This window comes from Lissotriton helveticus, chromosome 9 (assembly GCF_964261635.1).
Source record: "Lissotriton helveticus chromosome 9, aLisHel1.1, whole genome shotgun sequence".
Lineage (NCBI taxonomy): Eukaryota > Metazoa > Chordata > Amphibia > Caudata > Salamandridae > Lissotriton > Lissotriton helveticus.
Genome location: NC_136070.1, coordinates 224,092,239 through 224,117,986, shown reverse-complemented (window position 1 = coordinate 224,117,986; position 25,748 = coordinate 224,092,239). Strand labels below are relative to the sequence as shown.

The window sequence follows — 25,748 nt, the reverse complement described above, 5'->3', positions numbered from 1 at the left end:
GCATGTAACAATATCAGCAAAAACCAAACTAGAATCCAATCCCAGTAAACGTGTGTTTGAAAAATGAGAAGTGCTCGACTACGTGAACGTGACAGAGAAGCGAGAGTATGTGACCCTGTAAATGAAATTATAGCCTTAGAACCAAAAGTCACAACCGAACCATAAACCATAGTGAAACGCTATATATAGTGACTACTTCAATCAAACGGGTGCACAAGATAGAATATATCTTCAGTAATCCAGTAACCACCACCAATCATGCAATAAGAAAACGAGTCCCCGATCGTGGGTACTTACTCGTGTGAATGTAACAGCGGGACTCCGAAGAGTTCCACGAGGTGAACGCGCAGTGAGAAAGCAGGAAGTCAGAATATACACGACAGTGAACATAGAGATAGGACTAAACGTAATGAATAGAGTGTGGGCGCCATCTTGAAAGGTGCAAACCAGTAAGGCAAAAGTAAAGTAGACAGATCAGAGATAATTCAACAAAACGGGATGACAAAAAGAATCACAAATAACATAAAAATTCAATGCGATCATTGAGACCCAACGGGGCCATCGTGGAAAGGTACCGGATCCAAAAGTTCTCTCACTTAGTGTTGCCACCCACTTCCTTGAGCACAGACATACAGTGGCTCAGCTTAAATTCCAAATATTGGAACAAGTTCCTATCACATGCAACAATAAGAACCACCTACTAAAGAGAGAGAACTTTTGGATCCGGTACCTTTCCACGATGGCCCCGTTGGGTCTCAATGATCGCATTGAATTTTTATGTTATTTGTGATTCTTTTTGTCATCCCGTTTTGTTGAATTATCTCTGATCTGTCTACTTTACTTTTGCCTTACTGGTTTGCACCTTTCAAGATGGCGCCCACACTCTATTCATTACGTTTAGTCCTATCTCTATGTTCACTGTCGTGTATATTCTGACTTCCTGCTTTCTCACTGCGCGTTCACCTCGTGGAACTCTTCGGAGTCCCGCTGTTACATTCACACGAGTAAGTACCCACGATCGGGGACTCGTTTTCTTATTGCATGATTGGTGGTGGTTACTGGATTACTGAAGATATATTCTATCTTGTGCACCCGTTTGATTGAAGTAGTCACTATATATAGCGTTTCACTATGGTTTATGGTTCGGTTGTGACTTTTGGTTCTAAGGCTATAATTTCATTTACAGGGTCACATACTCTCGCTTCTCTGTCACGTTCACGTAGTCGAGCACTTCTCATTTTTCAAACACACGTTTACTGGGATTGGATTCTAGTTTGGTTTTTGCTGATATTGTTACATGCGTATTACATTTGGTTCTTGTATGTTTTTGTTTGTAGAGTAATTCCCCTGACGACGGGCCATGCCCGAAATGCATTGGGTTGTGTGATGTGATAACACACCCGAACATACGTGTGGAATACAGATTATTGACATGTACCATCTATATTGAAATCCTGATATGGATATGAATAAATCACACATTTGAACATTCTTTCATCTTGAGTACGAATATCCTCACAGTTGAAGTAATGAATCAGACCTTTGGTCCTTTGAAAGTAGTGCGTTGGGTTGTTCTCTCCCTAGGCGGGAGAGCTTCTTCTACTAAACAGTTTAAAAACACAGATACAATTTTTAAAATTGAGTGGTTTCTGAGCCCACACTCCCGGCTTTCCGCCTCAGGAGTCTCTCTGTCATAACGTATTTATTACAATTAGGAGGTACAGACAATTTATAATTTATTATAACTGATAGATTGACTCTTTGGTAGTTTTTATTGAAGTCAGAATTTCATTTGCATTGGTTAGATTTTATTCACTATCCACTTTCAGCGTGGTGGCCCATATGGCCGGATTTTCATTTTGTGTCCGCCAATTCTACCAGCCCAATATCAACTGTGCTGTCACCTGTTAAATTAAAAGGGTAGATTTCTGCTTTAAAAAGTTGATTTGTCAAAACAGTATGCTCGTGCTGGCTGTGATCCCAATCGCAAACAGGGCAAAGAAGCATGAGGTATTTACCAGACTTGGTAAATCCCTACAATGCTTGGTGATTAAGGGGTGTGGCAAACTCTACATTACTCAGAATTCTTATCGTTGAGCCACCAGAGAGTAGCGCAGGGATCGGAATTTTACAGCTCACTTGTAACCGGGGATATGTGTTGCTGGTTAATAATGTCAGTGTAGTTGATGTCTTTAAATCTTCTGCTGTAAGTTACCTCCCCCTGACCTTGACCTTCAACTTTATGTAGCCTCAGCAGTGCCATGCTGAGTGGCTATTCATCCTGTGGGTAGACGGTCACTATATGGCATGACAAATATTTTGCGACCACTACATCCACCTAACTAATACATCACATGGTAAACTTATTGTAAGTGGATGTAGAGTTATGAACAGTAATGGAAAGCACAATAGTGAATGCAATATTTTGTTGACCTCAATATTGTTACCTACAACCAAACCTGTGTATCCTATGGAGTAAAGTGGCAAGGAAGGCACAGCATTTACATTCAGAAATGAGAATGTTCCAGTGCATCTAAGGTATTTTACATGTTTGGTAGTCATTGACATTTGAACACAAAGTCCCTTTGTTTTATCCTTGAATTAGACCTGGCTTTTATTACAAAGATCACAAAGAAAACACACACACACTGTCTGGTGCCAGCTCAGCTGAACTCAAAACCACCATGCAAGCTCTCATCCACTTGCATTTGGATATAGATTATGTCTCTGGGCCACTGTGAGTGGATGGGGCAGTTGTTGTATGGATGTAAGACTACATGCCTGAATGATGCTGTAATTAAAGATGTCCTATACGAGGCAATCCATGAAATCAATTAGGTAATTTTATAATCTCATATACACTATCACTAGATGTGCATTATGAAAGGAGTTAAGGTTGCTTGTCAACCTTAAGGTTCATTACTCTTAGCCTCAATCAACCTAAACGGTGGAAAAAACACCCAGATGGACTGAAGGGGGAGAGCAGCTAAATATATTCCATGTGTTGTGGCTACACTTTCACAACAGCATTCTGAAAAAGGCATCATACCGACAAACCATCCAACTCCTTTGAAACTTAGGAATCATCGTCTCACACTTTAGTAACATGAACCAAGCGTAAGGCAAATCCTTAAAGGGTGTGTGCAGTTATCAACAACTGAAATAAGGACTATGGTTAAAATATGCGCAGAACCCCTAACATTTTGCAGCTCAATAGCACACCCATGAGTAGGGTGGATCAGGACAGTGTTAACCCCAATTTCAAGAGGCAATGTGTTCCAGAGACAAGGTACAAAGCATAATTTCAAAATACAGTAAGTAAAGAACGGACTGGCTCAAAACTAGGTTCCACAGTGGAATTTAGGAAAAACATGGTTTATTACAAGATTCAATAGAGTACAATACAGTGCAAATGTAGCCAATCTCATTGAAATGCATAAAATAATTGCCATGAAGACTTAGTAATAGGAAGAATGCAGAATTATAGGCAAAATGAATAGTAGGCTAACACTCAAATTTGCAGCAAAATCAGTAAGAAATTGGACAGCATCCCTAGTGGCACAGAAAATGTCTCTCAAGAGTTCTGCTTCAATCCCAATTTCAAGAGTTTATATAGCCATTTTCTCCATATATGTTTTTTATTTTTTTGTATTTCACTAGAACTTCAAAGTCAGAGTTATGTGAGCAAAGAATTACATTTTCAACAAATAAAATCATAGGAATACAAAATGTCACATAAGCCTTGCACCTTAGCACTAATCCACTATATGAATATTGATCCAGCCACTCTGGCCTTATGTAAATCCAGGGCTGTCAGAACAAACTAGTTACATATACAACAGTAAACCATTTGAATGAATGCAATGTCTCATGTAAGCGTAAGGTTCTTGAGAAAATGGTACACTAGTTCCTCTAGCAGGCTCTCTTCGAAAAAAAATCGATCATTTAGAAATAAAGAACTCAACATCTTGCTTGACTCCGTGCAGCAGAATTATGAACAGAAGATTAAGGCGATGTTTTGACATCCATTATGGACAAGATGATGTTGCGGCTTAACTGAGGCCTAGTTAGCATAAACCAGGAAACACACTTCGACAGGTCATATGTTTCAACTGCAATAGCTCAAAGTCAGTATACACATGTAAATTTGAGAGTTTCATTGTTCAGCACAGTATTAATAATGCATGCGTGTGTCATCACTGCCAACGGCAAAAACAACTGAAGTAAAATGATTTAAAAAAATGATAAAGGGAAAGTGGAAAATAGTTTACTTATTCAATATTAATCACTTGGAGGGGAGTGAATGTAAACATGAAAATCTATGAGATTCAGTTTTTAGCCATTGGAGAATCATTAAACTGTCATAAACGGCACCAGCCAATGCTAAGAGGAGCCAGGTAATCAGCTGCCTAGAGGCCCCACAGCAGTCTTTGGATCCTCAGTTTGTCAAGGACTCCACAACTTCCAAACCATCCTGGTTTCTGGCTTGTGTGTCTGTAATACCAGGTAGGCAGGGCACCAACATCAGGTGATGCTACTCACTGGTCCAAAGGGTGTTCAAGTTCAGAAGAGAATGGTACAAGTGAGAACAGCTTTTCTCATCTCCTTGATCAGGGAAACAGGAAAGTCTTCAAGATCCACACCTATTATAGAATTAGAGGGCCCCAGCTTCTTCCTATAAAGAGGAAAGGAATACTTCTGTTGGTGTATTCTTAAGCCTTTTTACTCACCTTTAAAACAGTGTAATATATACCTCTACTTTAAGAAGATAGGACTCTCTGTCAATAAGAGCTTTCTCTCTCTCCTTTGTCAGCCCGAATGAGCTCCTCAATCGAGGTCATAATCAATGAGCAGCGAAAGAAAATAGATTTAGGTGGAGAGGTGTGGTGTAGCGGCCAGGGCAGCTGACTTCGGAGCACAGGGCTCACGGTTCGATCCTTGGCTCCAGCGGCAGCTCAGCTAAGCACCATGTTAAGATCATATCTAGTGTGACTGCCTCCAGTGGCATGGTAATTCCTCAGAGTTTATGCCACAGTGAAGTTCAAATCTCAGAAAGTTATGCACCATGTCACTTCTATTGTACACATCTGGGTACAGAGTGTAGAGCTGAGCAACACTTTGCTAGCATGAGTGCCCTCACACTTTATGGCTTTATATGTATCAGACCACACAATCTTATTGTTAAGTGGCAGACAAGGTACCATTACCTTTTAATGACTTTCTCATCCCAGTACTTAAATATAAGATGTACCCATACCTATCTACTTAAAAGAAAACAGGTTTCACTACCTTCTGATGTGCCTACAAAGAAACTCACCTACTTAGAATTGTCCTATTTTATGTGTCCTCTCTAGTAGGACGTTGGCTTGTGCTTCCTTTATCTGAATGGGAACTCCTTCATACCTTTTAGCAATGTGGCCCTTTTTTATTTTTGCTGGCAGTTTCTTTCACCTGTATGTTGTGTTCCTGCTATTATCTGGATTCATGCACCAAATTAAAATTATTTTGCTGAAGTTTAAATTCCCCATAAATAAAAAAATAATATTTTTAATAATAAGAGTTATTCAAAGTGATGTATAAAATTAATTCTAAGAACTTTAATTATAGAACAAAATGTTACATTATTTTTATATTCACAAATGGTTGTTAAACTCTTTAAAAATAAAGAGTTAGTATGTTCTATTTTAAAATAATTTTTTAACATTGTGTTAAATGTATTTATATTTGTAACTATATAAAATAATTGAAAATCCTAGCAGTATAGGGAGCACCTGGCAGAGTAACATTACATACTATAAATATCTGCGTGAATTTATTCATAAATTCTTGTGGTATCTCATTTACTGGTACTGAAATATTTTACATGATAATATGTTTAAAATGTAAATATTGTGTTCAATATCCATTTCTGTTTCCAGTTACAGGTGAAGCTCCTCGAAAGACTAGCAGTGAAAAAAACGTATTTCCCAGCGGGGAGATTGACCAGACGAATGAACAATCCCAGGAAGTGAACATGGTTTTGCCAGAGGATGGAGCAGAAAAAACAAATGACTCAACTTTTCAGCTCTCTTCAAACACTACCCATGATGAACCAATGCATAAACGGGACGCAAATGAACATTCGTTTGTGGAAAACGAGCAGATGGGTCAACAGACAAAGGAAGACCTCACTGCAGCTGTGGAGGACCAAGAAGACACATACATGTCATTAACAAACAATCAAGGACATAGAAGAGAGGTTTCATCAGACACATCCCTTCCGTTCCACCCACACAGTCCAGGTGATAGTATGCGTAAGAGTCTTCATGAAATGGCACATACCGCATATAAATCTGAAAATCTAATAATGAGTATATATCCTGGGTCAAGAGTACCTCCGCAAGCGTGTGTAATCGAGGAGTACTCTATGGCTGAACATCTTTCAGGTCGTGAAGTAGTCTTCTCCATCTAGTACATTCTTAACTATCCTTGACTCTAGGATTTCAGTAATTAGCCTTATAATCCAAGGCACCTACCAAAAGGCACACAGTCACAGACCATCTGTATTAGATAGAACCAGGGTCTAACTGCCCTATTGGGCAAACTGGCAGTGGCCAAAGGGCTGGTCTGACAGGTAAGCATGTGTGCTGATTGTTAGGCTGTTTGTGGGCTTGTTTTATAGTCTGGTGGGCCGTCTCGTACCGTTTTGTACTGTTGATTTCCCTGATATTACAATAAACATTGCCTGCATCAAGCAAAAATGCATGCAGTCTCCCATACCTTGCAAAACATTTATAAAGAGTGTATTTAAAAGTTCAAAACGACCCCAATATGCAAATGTGGGCCACTTTTTAGCCTATCTTCATTTTGGTGCCTGGGCATCTTTTGTGTCCCAGTCAAACCCTGGATGGAACTGATGTGTTGTTGACCCTGGGCAGAAGACATTTATGTGGTCCAGTTGCACGGTTAACGTTTGTCAGTTTTAGTTAAGCAGTCGAGGTGATTGATGACTTCATAAGCAGGCACGGATCCCACCCCTGGACTCGGCCCTCCCATTGAGCATTGTGTGCCCTGCTCTACCTACCAACAGATAGCCCCTTAATGTGGAGGCTGTGTGATGGCCCACCGTGAATCTCGGGCATCTGGCAGTAGCCCAACAGCCCAGCTGGACAACGCTGAGGTTACCAGGCACCGAGCTGCTTCCTGATGGTTAATTCGCAGCTAGCAGTTAAGGAAGAGTCAAGTGGAGGGCAGTATAAAAAAAACATGGAGAATTGCACGTTTTAATGAACAGAGGAGCAGAAAGAAGTGGCAGCAGGACTCAAAGTGTGCATTTCTGATGACATGGAGATAGATTTCATTTTAGAGGAGCCCATTAGGTGACGCCACCACCCTACAACCCAACAGTCTACATAGTACGGTCTGATCAAGGATTGCACAGTAGGGGAGCCCTCTACTATTTCTGGTCCCTCTTTACCCTCTCACCCACTTCTATTCCCTCTGCTGCTTTTTTTTTTACTCCTGAGGGCTTCTGCATTATTGAGATAGCATCTCCTTCCGTTATGGAATTACTGAAATGTTTTGGCTTATTCTGTCTCACCTGAAGGGATGGTACCCCAGCCCTCTCCACTTATCACCTTTTGAGGTGATAAAGGGGGTTCTAAGTAAACTGCTGAAGCCAGGATTCCACTCTCCCAATGTAGTGTTCTGTAGTTTATAAAACACACAAAGCATAATGGGAGGCTTCTTGCAATAAGTCTAACTATGGCATCAGCTCAGTATAGCACTCCACCCATCATTCCGTTGCTCACCATGCCATTTCTGTTTGGACCCAGCCATATGCAAACTAGTATTGACCCAGCTCCTCATGGGAACAGTCCAGCCCGAACGGCTAAGCCAGGTCCTCCCTGAACCGTAACACAAACATCCCAGGACAGGTTTTGCCCTAGTTATGGGCTCATCAGCCATGTATAGCTTGGTTCCAGTGACACAGTGAGCATGGAACCCACATCTGGGCATACCCATTTTAGGGCAATACATGAATGACACATGCTGTTGTAGATAATCAAACATATGGGTTGCAGGGAAACAGTGGAGGAAGTCGGGAGGTTACTTTCTTTATGACCTGATATTCCAAACCTGTCTACCCTTGTGGCATCTTTGTTTGGTTCCTAAGTATATTTGGTATGTTTCTGTATTTACATACAAGTATATTTTATGCATCAGTTTCTGGGCGCTTCAATTTTTCCCCAAATCAAATCAGAAACGTAGAATAATGGTAATATTAAAGTAGTGTTAAATAAGTTCATAAAAGGAGAGCCTACAATAACACAGGCATCAACAAGATGCATACTCTGCAAACATGAGAAAGTGGAGTATGATTAAGTTTGCACTCCCTCAGATTACATGCACGCCAAGACCTAGACAACGGCTGCAGAATGCCTCCCAGTCTCTCGAGGCATTTCCAGATGGCTACGGCTATTCATTGTGCCAGGCAGATAGAGGGGAGTACCAGCAGGTCAAGGGCATATGACCATCAAATGGCAGGAGAAACAATGACATGGCACCTAGATCTGCTATGCGCAAAAGAAACCTTACCCTCCAGGAGGCAAATATCAAGCTGTAGATTACTGTTTTCAGCTAAGGTCATCCACAGTGATGAGACGGCAGCTGACCACAGGCATCTGAGCGCCAGAGTTTTGCAGCAGCTGTATCTGGTGCAGCAAGCAACTCTGATTTAAGTGCATAGTCCCTGGAGTAGGTGGAACCAGCTACTTCTCATCATCAGCCTTCAACAAACTACTCTCTTGGTCAATAGAATCAAAGTCAGTAACTATGAGTCACAAGAGCTGACATAAAGTTGAAACCTAGAAGTGAAGAATCTGGGAATCCTAAGGAAGACTGCCATCTGCTCACCATTGCAAATGTGGAACTCATTCGAAAACTAGACCAAGAGCATATGGAATTGTAAGAGCAACATGGTCAAGTGGCTCACTAGGGCTGCTGAACTTCTATACATTGAAGATCCTGATGGCAGCCTGGGAAATTCAAAATATAAATCCCCATTTGTAAACATCCAAACTGATTTGAAACAAAGAAAGGTATGGATATCAGTAAACAATGGGCGCACTGCTAGAGATCAAACGCGCATGAGTGTGCAAAATAAGCATTCGTAAGATGGTGGTGCAACTGGGTGAGTGGAAAACCTATGAAACCACTCGAAAGGTCTAACCAGAGAGCCGGCAAGATCCAGACTAATAGAACAGATACCCTATGCACACACATAGATAGTACATGCAAAAGTCATATCATTAGATAAGTACAAAATTACAAAAGGTAAGGTGGCAGAGAGATGAAGGAGTCTTGTGTAGACTGAAATCCTCAGTTCTTTATTTTCATGACAGAGAAACAGCAGCCAGCCGACACGTGTTTCATCGCTCACGCGAATCTTCAGGGCTGGGAATAACAGAAAGATTTTTTCTTTAACAGACATATCACTATCCATATAAGATGTCCGTATTCCATGCACAACGGCCGTGCAGCCAGTAGCGTAATCATTAAATCAAAAACAAGTTCATCCATTTGGTGAGACTGAAATGAATAAGGTGAGTCATCATGATTAGATACTATAAGGCGAGTAACCGTGAATTGCTGTACCACAAGTTGACATCATATGTCCGAAATCATAGTCCTCAAAAATACCACCCATATAGTGCAGATTAACTCAAAAAATAAAAATAAAAAGTGCGAGTGGGTTATCGTGCTCCTACGAAAGAGGGTGTACAGCACAAGTGAATAAGGTGAGTAAACCAGTCCAGAATAATACTAGCCCCCAGCAAAGTCACAGAATCCATGTAAAGAAGAAGAAGGTGGTACTAGCAAAGTGAGTGCCACTTGCACCAATTGTGTAAATCGAGACATACCTCGAGCGCTACTGTATACGTCAGGGAGGTCTAAGGGTACAGAATCGAGAAAATGGGAATAGGAAGAAGGACAAGGGAAGCGGAAAAGAGGGGAAGAGAATCGAAAAAAGGGGGTAGATAAGTTGCAGGTCTAACTGCCAATCGCTATTTATTATGTTACACTTATTGGGAGTGGTTAACAAGATGCTCACCGCTCTGCCGGTGATACTTCCGACCCGGTTGGGCCCTTGACCAATGTAAGTGAAAGCAAGATAGTAACGAAAGTCACTAGAATTTGATTAAAAGAGAAGGAGAAAATAAGTGAGAGGGCGTTGTACCCAGTCAGTCAGTTTCTAGCTTGGAGATACATAGGTTGTCCTGGCTCATTATGTTACTGTGCCTCTGGTTTGCTCTCTTGACTCAGCGGATTCTTCTTGTCCAGATTTCAGCCCTCGCCTTCCAATGTGTACTGCTTTTCTTGCTGTAGCCCTGGCTCCCCTGACTTGCTCCTTCCCTTTCCAGTGCAGTATTTGCATGCTTTAGGGTGAAGCCGTTGCCCAGCTATGTCTGTCCAGCAGGTTTAAGCCTTAAGATTAAATTACTATCCTGCTAACACGTTGAATTCCTCTCTATCTTGTTATGGGCACACTAATCATCATTCTACAAGATAATGATCTGGTTAAATTTGTTAGTTAAAATTAACAATGCCAATTACCATGGGATAGCTGCTTTGGTATGACATTTGAAAGTGTTCACAGATGTTGGAGAAGTGTGCTTGTTATATGACACAACAGCCTTGGCTGTCCATCGCCCAAGTGCTTTTCATTTTTAGGGGGGTTTATTGAGTTTTGCAATAATGTACAACAGAAAAAGATTTTAAAAACACTTTAGGTACCCTTTGAAATTGCAATAATCACATTAGAAGTCTCACGTCACATTCGATAGTCTTACAATACACAAGTAACGTGCTAGTACTCCGCTACAAATAAAGAAGGGGACATCATATGCAAAATATACATGCTGATATAGCAGTATTTATGAGGGCATCGAGGAGGGGGTATTTCCATCTGCCCGAAGTGACAAATAGGACCTGAGGGGGCTCCAAATGCCTTTGGTGCGGGGTTTCACCAGCATCAATGCACAATAGTCCTCCAGTCTTTCTTGACAATATGATGCACCCCTCAGCCAGTAGTCATGCTTGGGGCTTTAGCGCCTTCCACAGCGCATCGCCACCCTTTCAGCGGCATTATTTTCTGGCGCTGCATGCCTGCTGAAATATCTTTGACATACCTCAACAGGGTCATGAGCAGAGTTCTGGGGCATCAGACTATCGATCATCTAGTCCAGGGAACTGAAGCTAGCAAGCATTCAGTATTCAACGGGTCTGGCGCATACCCATGCAAGGAGAGGAAAGTCGCCACCCGCGACACTGCAATGCTCCCATCTCGCGCCCTGGGCAAGGCCCATCCTCTCTGCAGGGCAACAGGCGTGCAATAAGTGCACTGGAGGAATTTTATGTGTAACCGGCCGGCTTATGTGTTCTTTAATAATGTTAAATGTTAAATGTTGTATACTTGTAAAGCGCACAGCTGCCCCAGCAAAGGGGCGTCCCGGCGCTGTATACCGCTGGGGAACCCGTCCTGGCTTTCCCTGTGGGATGGTCCCTACTGGGAATCCCCAAGGTGGAGCCAGGCATCCCCGGCGTTGATGGGGCCGTTGTGGCTCCCGGGTCTGCCGCCTCTAACCAGTGAGCCACACCACTCCACTCCACCTAATACAGATGAGTACTATTTGGAGCAGGGAATTGTGGGTGGGTCAGAGAACAGGCGCTGTCGCAAGTGTAGAATGTATACCCATAGAAACAGAAGTAGAGATAGCTGGGGAGAGATCAACATCTGGGCAAACTACAGTGGCGACGAGAAGGACACAGTACTCTAGGAGAGAGGAGCCTCTCTTTATGAATACTGGCAGTAAGGAGTGTTTACCTTATTAAACTTTAGGAAATGCAAGAGTGTATCCCTACTTACACTTTGGGACCTGAGAAGTTTGATTTGTATTATAAGACAAGCAGGGCGCATGAGAGGGGCCTAAAATGCAGTGGAAAGGGAGAGGAATGTGGATTGCTAGGAGTACTAACCGAGAGAAACAATATTTTGTTAAATAATCAACCTATTTTAGGGATTTCGAGAGAAACGAGAGAATGTGTGTGTGTTTTTGTCAATGTGTGCATAAGAAAATCCAAGGTGAAATCCTACAGACACCTCCCATGCCCGACTGAAAGTACCTGTACCCAACTATTCACCAGAAAATAAATTTATCAGGGGGTGTAATACCCCTCCAGAAGCTATACGCCCCTGGTAAAACGGTGCCCCAGCTGTACACTGCCACACAGCTGAACTGTGCCACGCGCATTATCAATAGATAGGCATATACTTGTCTGTGGGGTAATGTGCCAAAATCTGGTGTGACTGTACAGAGTTCGCTCCATGTGGGGGTCACTTCCAGTCACAATAAGGTCTAAATGGCACAGAAAATCCATTCTTTTTTTAAGGCGTACCTTCAAGAATTGTTGAGAATTTAGCGGTAAGCCAACACAAGAGTGTGGAGAGGCAGCAAAAACTCATCCAACGCTGTAACTCTTTTTTTTACATTTTAAACCTCAAATGTGTGGCCAGATGGTCCTCGCAAGCTCCTGTCATGGATAGGCTTGAAGCGGGTAGCTTCTGGTCTTGTAGTGTGTCTGTACACAGAGATGGCATTACAGACCGCTTCTCTCTTGGTCTGTCTCTCCTGGGAAACTAACAGGTTGGGGATCACTGGCAGGGACTGTGGTAAGGAGCTCTCGCCCCAGACAAGAAACAATAAAGAGAAACCAAGTGTGTTTCGAGTAACAGGGAGGCAGCGTATTTTTCGATATTTAAAATCTCCACAGAGGTAGATTTAAAAAGAGGGAGAAAAGACTAGTATTGTAGTATTGTATTGTATTGTGTTCCTATATAGCGCTGCTATCACCCTACGGGTATCTTGGCGCTCAGACAAGAATCAACGGTTATCCTATAGTTCTAGATTAGACAAAATCAACTAGCCCCTAGGGAATAGTAAGGTCTTCAATTCCTTCCTAAATTCCAGCAGACAGATCGCCACCCTGAGGCCCTGAGGCAGCCCATTCCATAATTGTGCAGCTGCCACACTGAAGGCCCTACCTCCCATTCTAGACCGTTTAAATCTAGGGACCAGGATTAGGCCAGTGTTAGCAGACCGTAACTGTCTAGGGGACTCGTACCAATTAAATTTATCCTGCCCTGTCCATGAACCGCCCTAAAGACGATGCATAGTGATTTAAAACTGACCAGTTCTTTGATTGGTAACCAGTGAAGGTCTCTCAGTGCCAAGGATGTTGAGGAGCTTCATGGTCAATTAAGAGCCACCTTGGCTGCCGCCGACTGCACCCTTTGGAGCCCCTGAAAGATGTACTTAGGGGCACCCAGGTACAGGGCGTTGCAGTAATCCAGCCTGCTCAACACTAAGCTCCTCACTACCAAGGCTTGTGAGGCGATTGGTAATAGCGGGAGGATCTTTCTCAGCATGCAAATTAGTTTAAAGCCATGGATGGTTTTGTTGGCCTGTGACACCATTTGAAGGTTGGCGTCCATTTGCACCCCTAAATTACGCACGGTGTTGGTCAGATTCAGAGAGTCTTCTTCCGGGGTAAGCCTAAATTCTGACATGGGGTGCTTTAAAATTTTTGCAGCTGAGCAGTACATCACCTCCGTTTTCACTCCATTTAGTTGGAGCGAGTTGGCCCTGAGCCAGCCCGCCGTTTTCCGCATGCACTCCTGGAAGGCCTCTACTGAGGTCTCTTGCTTGCCCTCCAGGGAAAAAAACAATTGAGTATCGTCCGCGTAGTTTATAATGCTGATACCAAAGGATTTAATGATGGACAAAAGGGGTTTCAGGTACACATTAAATAGAATGGGACTAACTGAAGACCCCTGTGGGACCCCATGCGGGACGGGAGAAGCTTCTGATGCAAACTGGCCTAGGGTCACCGTCTGTTGGCGGTCTTGGAGGTACGACTGTAGCCACTCAAAGGCTCTTCCTCTCACTCCATTGTTCCACAATCTTTGCAGCAGTACTGCATGACTCAGTGTCGAAAGCCGCCGACATATCTAGAAGGACAAGAATCGACGCGTCCCCTCTGTCGGCGCGCAGTCAAAGATTGTCCATCACTGTGGTCAATGCCGTTTCCGTCCCGTGTGCAGGTCGGAACCCAAATTGGAATGCATCCAGGAGACGATTATCATCTAGATGCTTAGAAAGGGTTCTACTGACTGTCTTTTCCAGGATCTTTATTGGGAGCGGGAGGAGGGAAATCGGCCTAAAGCTGGCAGGTAGTGCAGGATCCAGCGACGGCTTCTTTAGCAGCGGAGAGACCATCGCTTGCTTCCATGCAGCTGGCACTGTACCTTCTTCCAGGGACTGATTGCAGATACTAAGAAGCTGAGGAAATAATATTTTACCAAATTGTTTCCAGTATCTGTGGGAAATAGGATCAGCCGGGGTTCCTGAAGTAACACTAAGAGCCATATTAACAAAGGAATCCTCTGTAAATAGTTGGAACGAGGTTAATAAAGAGTTAGCATTCAACTCGATACTTGGCTCCTTCTGTTCAGTGTCTACAGGCTGGATATTATGGGGGACTAAGTTCCCGACAATATTATACATTTTATCCTGAAAATAGCCTGAGATGTCATCACAGAGCTGTTGTGAAGCAACTGTCTTGTTGCATTGGCTGGGGGGCAGGGTGATGTCCTTATAGATTTTAAAAAGAGTTTTAGTGCTATTCGTGGAGTTCAGGATCGTGGTGGCATAGAAATTGGCTTTTGTTTTAGCAATTGCTGTTTTATATTGGAGTTGGGCTAGCTTAAAAAGATTTCTATCTACATCTCCTCCAGCGGATGTATGACGTTACAACGCATACTTTTACAACGCATACCTTTACAACGCATTTTTTACACCGCAACATCCATAACAACGCACACCATTTCAACGCATACCATTACAACGAATTCTTTGAAACTACCTTTACAACGCATTCCACTACAACGCATACTACATTTACAACGCATACCATTACAATGCATTACATTACATTGCATATAAGGTAAGTGTTGGATAGTGTAGGGGTAAAAATTACTATTCTAACTCCAGGGGGTGCAACAGTAAGGTAAGTGTTGGATAGTGTAGGGGTAAAAATTACTATTCTAACTCCAGGGGGTGCAACAGTAGGGTAAGTGTTGGATGGTAAGTTATGCGTTGTAATGGTATGCGTTGTAATGACTGCGTTGTAATGGTATGCGTTGTAGTGGTGTTCGTTGTAGTGTCATGCGCTGTAATGACTGCGTTGTAAATGCATGCGTTGTAATGGATTTTGCGTTGTAAAAGTTTCGTTGTAATGGTAGTGCGTTGTAAAAGTTGCGTTGTAAAGGTTGTATACCCCTCCAGCTCCTTTTTGCCTTTCTGTTCAGACGGCGGAGTTCTTTTAACTCCGCATTATACCAGGGAGCTGAATTCTTATCCTTATTTTTAATTTTGCACCTTGGAAGTAGGCGATCTAAATTCCGAACCATGGTGCTGCAGTACTTTTGGTAGCTCTTCTCATTGCAGTCCCTCATGGCAATGCGACAGGAAAGGTTTCATGAGGGATCAGGCTTGAAGGAGACAAAGCAGTTACCCTTTCTGAACCATGCATTGCCCTGGAAACCTTCCAGCCCTCGGCTGACCCTGTACAGTCTACTCAAAATGGCTTCCTTCCACTGCCTCCTCTTTCAATTCAAATTACAGGAGCAATCCAAAGGCCAGTTGTCAAAGCATTCAAGAACTGCAAATGCAATCTGACTAGGACATGCAGATCCATTTTTGAGTGACACAAGCAGTACACAACAGGACACCTCTCTTCATTATAGGGGACCACTAGCAGTACAAATTAACTTGGGTGTAACTCTCACGTCAAAATATTTCCTTCATTTCGTTTTTATTTCTCCCTACAACATAAGTCTCAGATTGGCCTTCTACTCCGATGAGCACCTCTTTTTATCCATGAAGTATGGCATTCTCTCTGTTTTACAGTGTTTCTGTACTACATCTGCTATGAATGACGTGAAATGTTAATGTAGTGTATCTTTCCTCTTTCTAGCAGAAAATGTACTTTACTTTGGAATAATTCAGCATTTGCAAGCACAAGATATACCCAGTCACCTGAATGCTATCTGGGCAACATTGACAGCTGTCGGTCACAAGGTAAGGATTTCTAAAGTTGTGTAACTTCGAAGAGAACCATATTCTGAAAGTACATGTCGTAGTCAGAACTTGTTAAATCTACAATGGTTAATTGTAAGACACTGGAATGTGGACGATGGATTAGAAAATGACTTCTTTTATTCAATTTGCCAAAGCTTCTTCTCGGCACAATGGTATTGCACTATTGCAAATTCCTACTTTAATTAATAGGATTTGCTCTTATTGAAGAAAATATGAGCTATAACTTGATAAATCACAGACGAGAGATAGCAGGCTTGTTGAAGTACATTACAAAATATGTTCTAGGGGATACATTTCTGATTTTGGAACTTCATGACCCCAGTTCTTATCCTATGTTACTTATGTTACCCAAAACATTGTGGACTAAACACTTTACCTCCCTGTGTCTTAAACAGATAAATAAGTTAGTGTGTAACATAAAAATGTGTAAATAATTTGTAATATGAATATGTAAGATCATGTGCACTGTGAAGTTCCAATTACTTGGTATTACCTTTAGAATTACATCACATTTCTGTACTCTGGTGTCAACCAGATCCCACACCATACTGGTCTACATACAGTACCTACTGTTTGAGATGGGCCTGCTACAAAAAAAATGTTCTTTGGAAGGTTCTCTGCTGCTCCTCGTAGGAAGGATCATCCTACAAATATTTTGGATTATACGTGTTGCTACGATCTTTAGTTGTGTCCTTAACTCTACACATGCATGGCTATAGTGACCAGGGAGTAGAATCTACAACACAAATGGAGGTCAATAAGAGCATGGTCACCTTGAGAATAACATAAGTAAATTACAAATTCTGTTCTGACAGTAACTTCACTGGGCCATTTATCTTGATTGTAGGTTTGCAACCATCTACTTTTATCACCCTTCCTGATTTTGAAACATCTCTTTTGGTCTTTAGATGTCAGTATCTGCTTTCTGTACTCTCTGCCTACCACTAGGACTTGTGTCGTGTAATTTCCAGTGCTCAGTTAAGTTCCTAGACCTTGTTGTACTGACTTTTCACCTCCTGGTCATTATTCTGGACTTCACACCCATTTTGGACCATGTCTGATGTTTTGATAGCCTGCATGCTGTTTCTCACAAATACCACGTGTTCCAGAATTCTTGTCCTTGTGGCATATTCCGGTTTTGGTTTACAGCTTCCATATGCATTCTGGATTTATTTCACATTCTGGATTCATGCAGAGTTTTGTGGCTGCCGGTATGCTTCTTCGTCAAAGCCCCCCATTTGTAGAAATCAGTGCTCACTGTTTCATCTGCACACCTCCACACTTGCTGGCCCAGGATGAATTAAGGAATAAGTACACTTATAGCTGGCAGGTGCTAACTGGATTCCAACCGTGGCACATGATAATTAGTTTGCTTTTTAAGCCTCTGTTTCCTCCAGACAGCAAAGGTCATTGTAGCAGTGTTTCTTATTTTCTTACCTGTTTTCAGAGATGCCAGATTTCCCAGTTAGCGCTATTCTTTTTCCCTGATTCTGCATTGTATTTTAGTGTTTCCTAGTATTTTATTCTTGCTGCTTTATTTGCCGGTTTCAAGTGTGATGTGTTTGCTTGTTTTGTATCAAGTGTTCCATTGTTTTTCGACCTGCCCAAAAGTGAGGGGATATTGGGCCACCGTCAGACACAGAACAGGAGAAGCGGTAAACCGGGAAGTGCAGAACACAGTAGAGGAGTGCATTTTAGGGTTGCATAAGCAAACATCCAAGTACAAAGTGCAATACCGTTTTATAGATCTACCACTCATATTAGCTATACGAAACATTACTATGAGATGGAAGTCGCGGAAACCCCTGGATGTACTGACCTGGCACACGGAATTACTGTGCTGGGATACTGCTGAGAGCGCAGCACTGCGTAGAGAAGACCTCAAGGGCTTAAGAAAAATACCAATAGCATTGGAATGGGATGGGATGCTAGAAACCATAAAGACAATGGATGATGTTTAGGGACTGACGTAAGGTGTATAACTGAATGCGTGGAGAGGTAACCATATCCTGTAAACGACGCAACAACAGGGAGTTTTTAGATATGCACCCATGAATATGTCACAAGCCTACAACGAATAATACACATACATGAAAATAAGAAGTACGCGTGAGACCGGGGAGGGATGGGTGGAGGGAGTTGGGAACAGTTTGCTGAATTAATATGTTAGAATATGATCATCAGCAGTGATCAATATTTCGATGATAATATGTGGACTATTAAAATTGCTACATTTAAGACGATACATGATATGTAACGTGATGGTTTAATATGAAAATTGAAAAAGCCAATAAAATATGTTCATAAAAAAGTGTTCCATTGTTTTCTAATCTTTTTTATAAACACTGTTCCTCTCTAATGCATTGTCCTTTGTGGCAGTATGTTTAGTACTCCACTCTTGTTATTATCTTCTTGCATGTTCATGACTGATCGCTAGGATTCGTGGGCACAACTAACCACCTTGGTGGTGTTTCTCGCCCACTGTGAGAATTGTCTTATTTATCACCATAAGTGTCAGGTCTATAGATTCTGCTTTCAGGTTGTCCTATATGTATATATTTTGCAGTCAGTATCGCTAACTTCAATTGTGGGCGAGAAACAAACTGAGCTTCAGCAATACCGTTTGACATTCCTGAGTGCTTTACCCAACATCCCCTAAATGTTATTATGTGGTAGTCTTGCCTGAGCTGGGTCACTGGGTGGTAGTTATTCTGTGTGCTGGATGTCCCCCTGTGTTCCTGTCCCTCTTAAGCTTAAAGAGTCTGTGCTACCTTGTGCAAAGCTTCCCCATTTGAACATATTTCTTCTCTGACTCCCTGTGTGTTCTTGTGCAGCTCTGTTATCGATATTCACTTCCCATGACAACGTGTCTTCCTTCTGTCACACTTGTTTCTCAGTGGCCTTTACCTGAGAGAGTTCCTACCTCAATTGAGGTGAAGTTGTTTCATTAGTGATATGTGTATTTTAATGAAATGTGTTAAACCTCTTTGTTGACAAGTAAGCACAAGTCACACGAGGTTCTTCCACAATATTCTCCAATTTCTCAATAAAAATTGCACCTCTGCTCATCTCACTGTGCAGCTCTCTTTGCACAATATGTTTCCTTCTAATGTCTTCTCAAGGTGTTTTGTAGGTGCACTAATCCTCACTTTCCAGACTGTCCTACTTATTTTTGGGGATCATTCTCTGTGCTGACTCTACTTCCTTCGTTCTTGGAACTAGTATGGGGATTCAATTGAAAAGGCATCTTCCTATATAGGTCTTTTCAGGGGCTGGACATTTATTTCTTTTCCTTGTTCTCAATTTCTTCTCCGCTGTACTCTCAGGACTGTGCTCAATGACATTCTTCAGTTTATCTTCAGATCTCCAATAAGCATTTGCATTATAATTTCCTCCATAGGTTTATGTTTTAACAGAGGATTCTCAAAGTCAGGACATGCAGCTTTTGACTGCAACACTCTAATTTACTTAGTTTTTTATTGTAACATAATACTTTACTCACATCTGCGTTCCGACCCTCGTGTAATCAAATCTCATATCTGGACTCAAAATGGAGTTGTGTCTGATTTGGGATATGAAGGTTTGCAACAGTAACTGCAACCTTTGCTGTTCACCTACAAAAAATGACAAGGTAAAATGTGGTAAAACATTTGCTGGCAAACATTCTGAGCTCATGTACCTCAGAATTGGTGCAAACACTGACAATTACCGCATTATGTTCCATTTCGAGAGTGAAAATCAGAATGGAGCGGTAATGGCACACCTGTGAAATACCACACTCACTGGTATTTCAGACTGTTTTAGCACTATTATCACACCTGTTTTTTCACAGGATTTCAAAGTGCCCCTTAGCAGACTTTTTTATATATTTCTCTAATATTACAATCAACCCCGTTTTATATTGCACTATGATTACAATCAACCCCATATCTTTCAATGGTGTTATAGAATTGTGCCACTGATTTTACACATACACGCTCAAGTGTAAAAAGTTACATGTATTCACAAATCTTTTTTATAAAATAAAGCTTACTTAGGTAACTCCCACGCTTCTCCCAAAAAATCCTATGTTATTATAGAAACACAATTCCACCAAATTTATTTTCTGTGTTACGACTGAATTGAAACTTCGGAGACTTTGAAATTTCTGTATCACATTACTTCTCTCCTGTCTGTCTTACTGTGTATACAGAACTAAAGTACCGGACTTATAGAAGAGTGATTACGTATAATTCTCTAGAAAACAGTGGTAACATAATCAGTGACGACAATTCCTCCAGGTGGGAATCCTCTGTTAAAATGTAAACCTTTGGAGGAAATTATGATGCAACTGGTTATTGGAAGATTATATGTTATCACCATTCTCTGAATAAGGCCTACATATGTGTACCTTATTTCATAGGGTTTCACATGCTGATGTGACTCTTGTAATTGGACACAATATTCTAGGTGATGCCTCACCAATTATTTTTTTGCTGATTAAGCCTTTCCCTGCAGATATCAAGATCACCGTTGCTCTAACAACTGCCCTTCTACACCAGTGGTGGTAATCTTTAAGACCATTAAATGTTTGTCAAAGCTTTTAATTAATAAATTAAAGGGGTTGAGACACAGGACCAAGGATGTGTGAGTCTCATAAGATGATGGCCCTTGTGCTAAAAAAATAAAACCTTTTCAGAAAAAAATCAAAGTCAAAACCATAAAGGTTTATTAACATTTACGAATCATTACAGAAGGCAAAAAGTAGTTAGTTATTTAAATTCAGATCAGCCTCCATAACGTATCAAATAGTACAAATGGCAAGGGGATTAACATATGGTCAACATCCACAGAAAGTAAATAGCCAGAAACAAAGTATAGGTCAGCAAGAGGACTAACATCAAATCTGGTAATTTTCAAAAGTCAATGAAAGTCTAAGTATAACTCAAAAGACAGACTAGCACAGAGTCTGCAAAGTTTGGAAAGCACGATAAGTCTGAATATAAATCATGTGGCATCTACCTTTCAGAAAGTAAGCAATACGTCTGGCACATCTCCCAAAAAGGGCACATTTTATAGGTTTCAGGCAGTGAAAGCCACACATTTGCTATGGTGAAATCTGACATGATAGGGCTGTACTTATAAAGGAAATAACTTGACATTTGCGCAACAGATAAAAACCATAGACAGTACAACTGATGAACAATTCTTAGAATAGACTCGGACAAACAGCCTTGAATTTATGACAAATACATAAACATTCTATACATAACTTTCTTTTTGAGAAACCCAAATGTACACATTTCAGCGTGAATTGTATTCTATTTTGTTATGTTCTGAAATGGAACGATACAGAGGAGAAACATTCATGTAGAAAGAACGTTCATGTTGTTTAAAAAATGCATTTATTTCTGCCACTGTAAAAGGAATGCAAAAAAAACAATTGATAGACGGAATGCTGGACAATGTCAAACATTCACCCCAGCACAAAGATCTGGGCATAAATCCATTGGTTTTTTTTTGCTCACCATGCCATTCCAGGTTGGACCCAGCCATATGCAAATCAGTCTTGACCCTGCTCCTCATGGAAACAGTCCAGCCCGAACTGCTAGGCCAGATCCTCCTCAGATGAAAGTGGAAAAATATGTTTATTACTATGATCGGCTGCTAAAAGCCCCAAACTTCTCGAAAGAGCTCTTTCATGTCCCAAATAAACGCTAATAACCTACTTTTGATATGTCTTCAATTCGAACTTCCTATAAATTATGTGAAAAATTTGCAATCCATTTTGAGAATAAAATCCACAAAATTAGATGTGAACTGAAAAAGGTCCTGATATCAGAACCTTCTTGTCTTCCTCAAAGCCTACAAAAAAGGACACAAACATGTTTATTTCAGCAATGTCCGTTGGTTACAGAGCAGTGCCCACTGACAACATTCTATGCATGCCTCGGGATCCTCAGATGATAAAGCACCTGCATGTTTGATGAAGACGCTTATGATAATTATTTGTCTGATCGAACTCAGATTACTGCGAACCCACCTTCTGTATCAAAGCCAAGAAGTCTCAGCTGCAGTGTCCTTCAAGAGTCCATATTATCATCTTTATTACTTAAAATCTACATGCTTCAGTTAGCAAACTGTTTGCTTTTGGAACCTCTTTCTACATGTATGCTGATGGCACACAACTGATTGTTCAGCTGTCAAACCCAGCTTCGACCTGGACGGACGGCCCAGCTGCATTGTCTAATTCCCTATCCATTGTTTGCTGGTGATTGGCTGTCAATTATATGAAAATGAATCCTGACAAAACTGAAGTACTCTTGTTATCAAACAATATGACATCATAAATCCCTTTTTCATAGCTGGAAACTATGGAAAGTTGTCCCTTATCTTCCCAGCTGGTCCCCAACTTAGGCAATTGACAATGAAACCTCAGGTAAATCATTTAGTGAAGACATGTTTTTGGCAGTCAAAAAAGCAATAATCCTTTTTAGCAGTTATAAAGTTAGACTCCCACATTACAACTGTAAATGCCTTGGTTCAGTTCAGGTTAAAATATAGGAATGCTATATATGGCTTCCCTAACTACACCACTGAATCAAGTACAGTCGATTCAAAATGGGTCTGTAATACTTATAGAAGTCACCCTTGGAGGTCCTGCCCCTAGTAATGTAGGTATATTTGTACAGAGGCACAGATCTTGGTATTGTGATTTATTGCATTAGTCTGTGGACAATGAGGAGAATGCTTAGTACAGTTTCTCTACCTCTGGTTTGCCTAGGTAAATCATGCGCCGTCTCTCCCAGGTCGTCTCCTCTGGGTCTTGTCCGTTCCCATCTTGTGAGCCGAAGATCAGGAGTAAAGTGGCCCTCAGAAGAATGTTATGGCAGGGGTCAGTTATCTGTACAACAGAGGATGAGTACCCTATCCTTATGGTGCTCGTCACCGTGCTCAGGTTTATAGTGCTGTGGGGTTTGCTAATATTATCAGTGATTAATTTTTTACATTTGCCTCGGGCTGTGCCTGGAGTCCCGCCCACCACCTCCAAATGCCTCCTGTGCCTCCCTGTACTTGCCTTCTGCCACGGCCCTCCGGGACCCTCAGTGTGCTCCTGTGTCCCAGGGCTGCTGGGGTGATTGGGAGCAATGCAGTCTTCTGAGGCGTTGTTCCTCTGCTTTGCGCCTGCTGGTCTCGCCGACAGTGGTGTCTCCTGTGCTGGCTCTCACCGGTCCTGCATTCCTCCTCTGTCGCCCATAGTCCTGCTGGTCCTTCTCCCTCTGTCTTCTGCACTTCCCTTGTTACTCAATGATTTGGGGTTCACCCTGCAAGGCCTTAAGGGGCCTGGGCAGGTGTGAGAGGAGGGCTCAGACTTGTCTGGTAGCTGAATAGCCAATGATCTGCTGGCCTGGGGGTTGGGGCTGGGCAGCTGCTTCTCCTGTTCAGAATCTCCTTTGAGGTTTCGGCCCTGAAGGTGACACTCACCGAGCTCTCAAAAAACAATGTCCTTGGAGTGCCGGGCAGAGGATGCGTAGGGACGGTCTTGCAGATGTAACCTGCGGTTTGTTAGTTTTCCGGAGAGGGTCGAACGGAGGGAGCTGGAACCTTCCTAGAAAAATAGATCAAGGAGGCACTACCTATGGCCGAACCCTCCTCAGTCTTCATAATAGAGCGCGCACACCTTGAGCTCGCTGCGCCACCACCGCTGGGTGCTCCGCCCAGGACACTCATCGCCAGGATCCTCAATTATAGAGCTAGAGACAGTATCGTTAGGGCGGTTAGCCAACACAGGGATCCGACATTCGAGAAACAGAAAATTTGTATTTTTCTAGATTACACCTGTATGGTTCAACAGCAGAGGGTGTCTTTTGTGTCCCAAGGGTTGCCTTTAAACCTCAGGACACAGTAGTAAGGTCACAGGCCTTTATTCGTGGGTACAACAAGCCACCGCTTCTCTCAGCACAGAAGAGAGGCACCAACTGACTCTTCTTAGAACATGCACCACAGAGCACCATGACAACACATAAAGGTTCTATGTGAAACCTTAAACAAGCATATGTAAGCACAACATATTACCTCTTTTTTTTACAGAAATACAAACAGAGTTAAATACAAAAGTGTACAAAGAAACAAAAATGAGAAACCAAAAGAAAACAAAAGGAATAAAACAAAAATGAGAATATCTAATACATTACGATCAGCACAGAGTAAACATTGTGTAAAATGTGACAATACTGCGAATTCAGCGTAATTTCCAAGGAAGACGTCTAGCACGAATAGACTACCTTGGTACTTGGCATGTCACATTGGTTTTAGAGACAGTATCTGTTATGTTATGTTATGTTATTTATTTCTTCTATAGCGCACAGCTACTCCAAAGGAGCATCCCGGCGCTTTAGCGAAGAAAACTTATGCAGAGTGACAAACATAACAACTAAAAGCTGAAAGAAGAAAAGAAACCAAAATAGAAAACCCTATACAGAAAAAAGCCAGGTCTTTAATTCCTTCCTGAAAACAAGAAGATTACTAGCCCTTCTTAAAGCCAAAGGGAGCTCATTCCAGCCCCGCGAGGCCAGGTAACGAAATGCCCGGCCTCCAGTTCTGGAGCGCTTAATGACCGGCACAGCCACTTTGGCCAATGAAGCAGAACGTAGAGCCCTGCTAGGCTGGTAAAAAGAAAAACGTTTCCCGATATACTTGGGACCAATACCATGAAGGGCTTTGAAAACAAGAGTGAGGCTTTTAAAAAGGATCCTCTTAGAGATGGGCAACCAATGCAAAGCTTTTAAAAGCTCAGCAGCGTTGGCCCGTCTCGAAAGTCCATAAATAGCTCGGGCCGCAGAATTCTGCACCACTTGCAGGCGGGTCAAAAGATATTTGGGTAGACCCAAATAGAGGGCGTTCGCATAGTCTAAACGCGACCCTATTAATGCCTGCACGATGGTTCTTTTGTGGTGAAGTGACAGCAAAGGAAGAAATTTCCTAAGCATCCTAAGAATGCCAAAGCATTTCCCTGAGAGCCCGATGACATGGGGCCGAAAGGATAGGTCACAATCAATCAGAATTCCTAAATTCTTTGCCTTCACAGAGGCAGTGTCCGGGGGAAACATGTCCTGTGGCCACCAGGTCTTCCAGTTGGAAACAGGAGTGCAGCCAAAGAAAAGCAACTCCGATTTGTCGGAGTTGCATTTAAGACCCTCACAGCGGAACCACTCGAAAACCGCCTCGAGACAGTCCCTAATCCGTATGCCATCGAAAATCCCGCCTCTGTGACACGTGAACAGAAGCTGGGTATCGTCAGCATAGGATATGATCTGGGCGCCAAAAGATTCCGCAACCGCCGCCAGAGGGGCCAAAAAGATGTTAAACAGCATGGGGCTAAGAATGGAACCCTGAGGTACCCCCACCTCTAGCGGCGGCATATCAGCGGAGAAAGGAGGCGCCCAGATCATTTGCCGGCGGCCGGTCAGAAAGGATTTAAACCAACTCAACACCGTCCCCCTTAGGCCGATTTCCCAGAGTCTTAACAGGAGGCCTTCATGGGGGACGGTGTCAAAAGCCGCTGAC

General features: G+C 42.2%; 1 protein-coding gene across 7 annotated transcripts in view; it reads left to right on the top strand.

Moving 5' to 3' along the window:
• The window catches only part of MIA2 (MIA SH3 domain ER export factor 2), a 626,403-nt gene that overhangs the window by 74,109 nt on the left and 526,546 nt on the right, over positions 1-25,748 (top strand). For 3 of the 7 annotated variants that reach the window (XM_078659759.1, XM_078659758.1, XM_078659755.1), the window contains exons 5-6: positions 5,919-6,287; positions 16,078-16,181. In XM_078659759.1, the coding sequence (XP_078515885.1) occupies positions 5,919-6,287; positions 16,078-16,181 (473 nt within the window). The remainder of the gene's footprint in view (positions 1-5,918; positions 6,288-16,077; positions 16,182-25,748) is intronic. The other 4 variants (XM_078659761.1, XM_078659757.1, XM_078659760.1 and 1 more) reach the window with 2 other exon arrangements.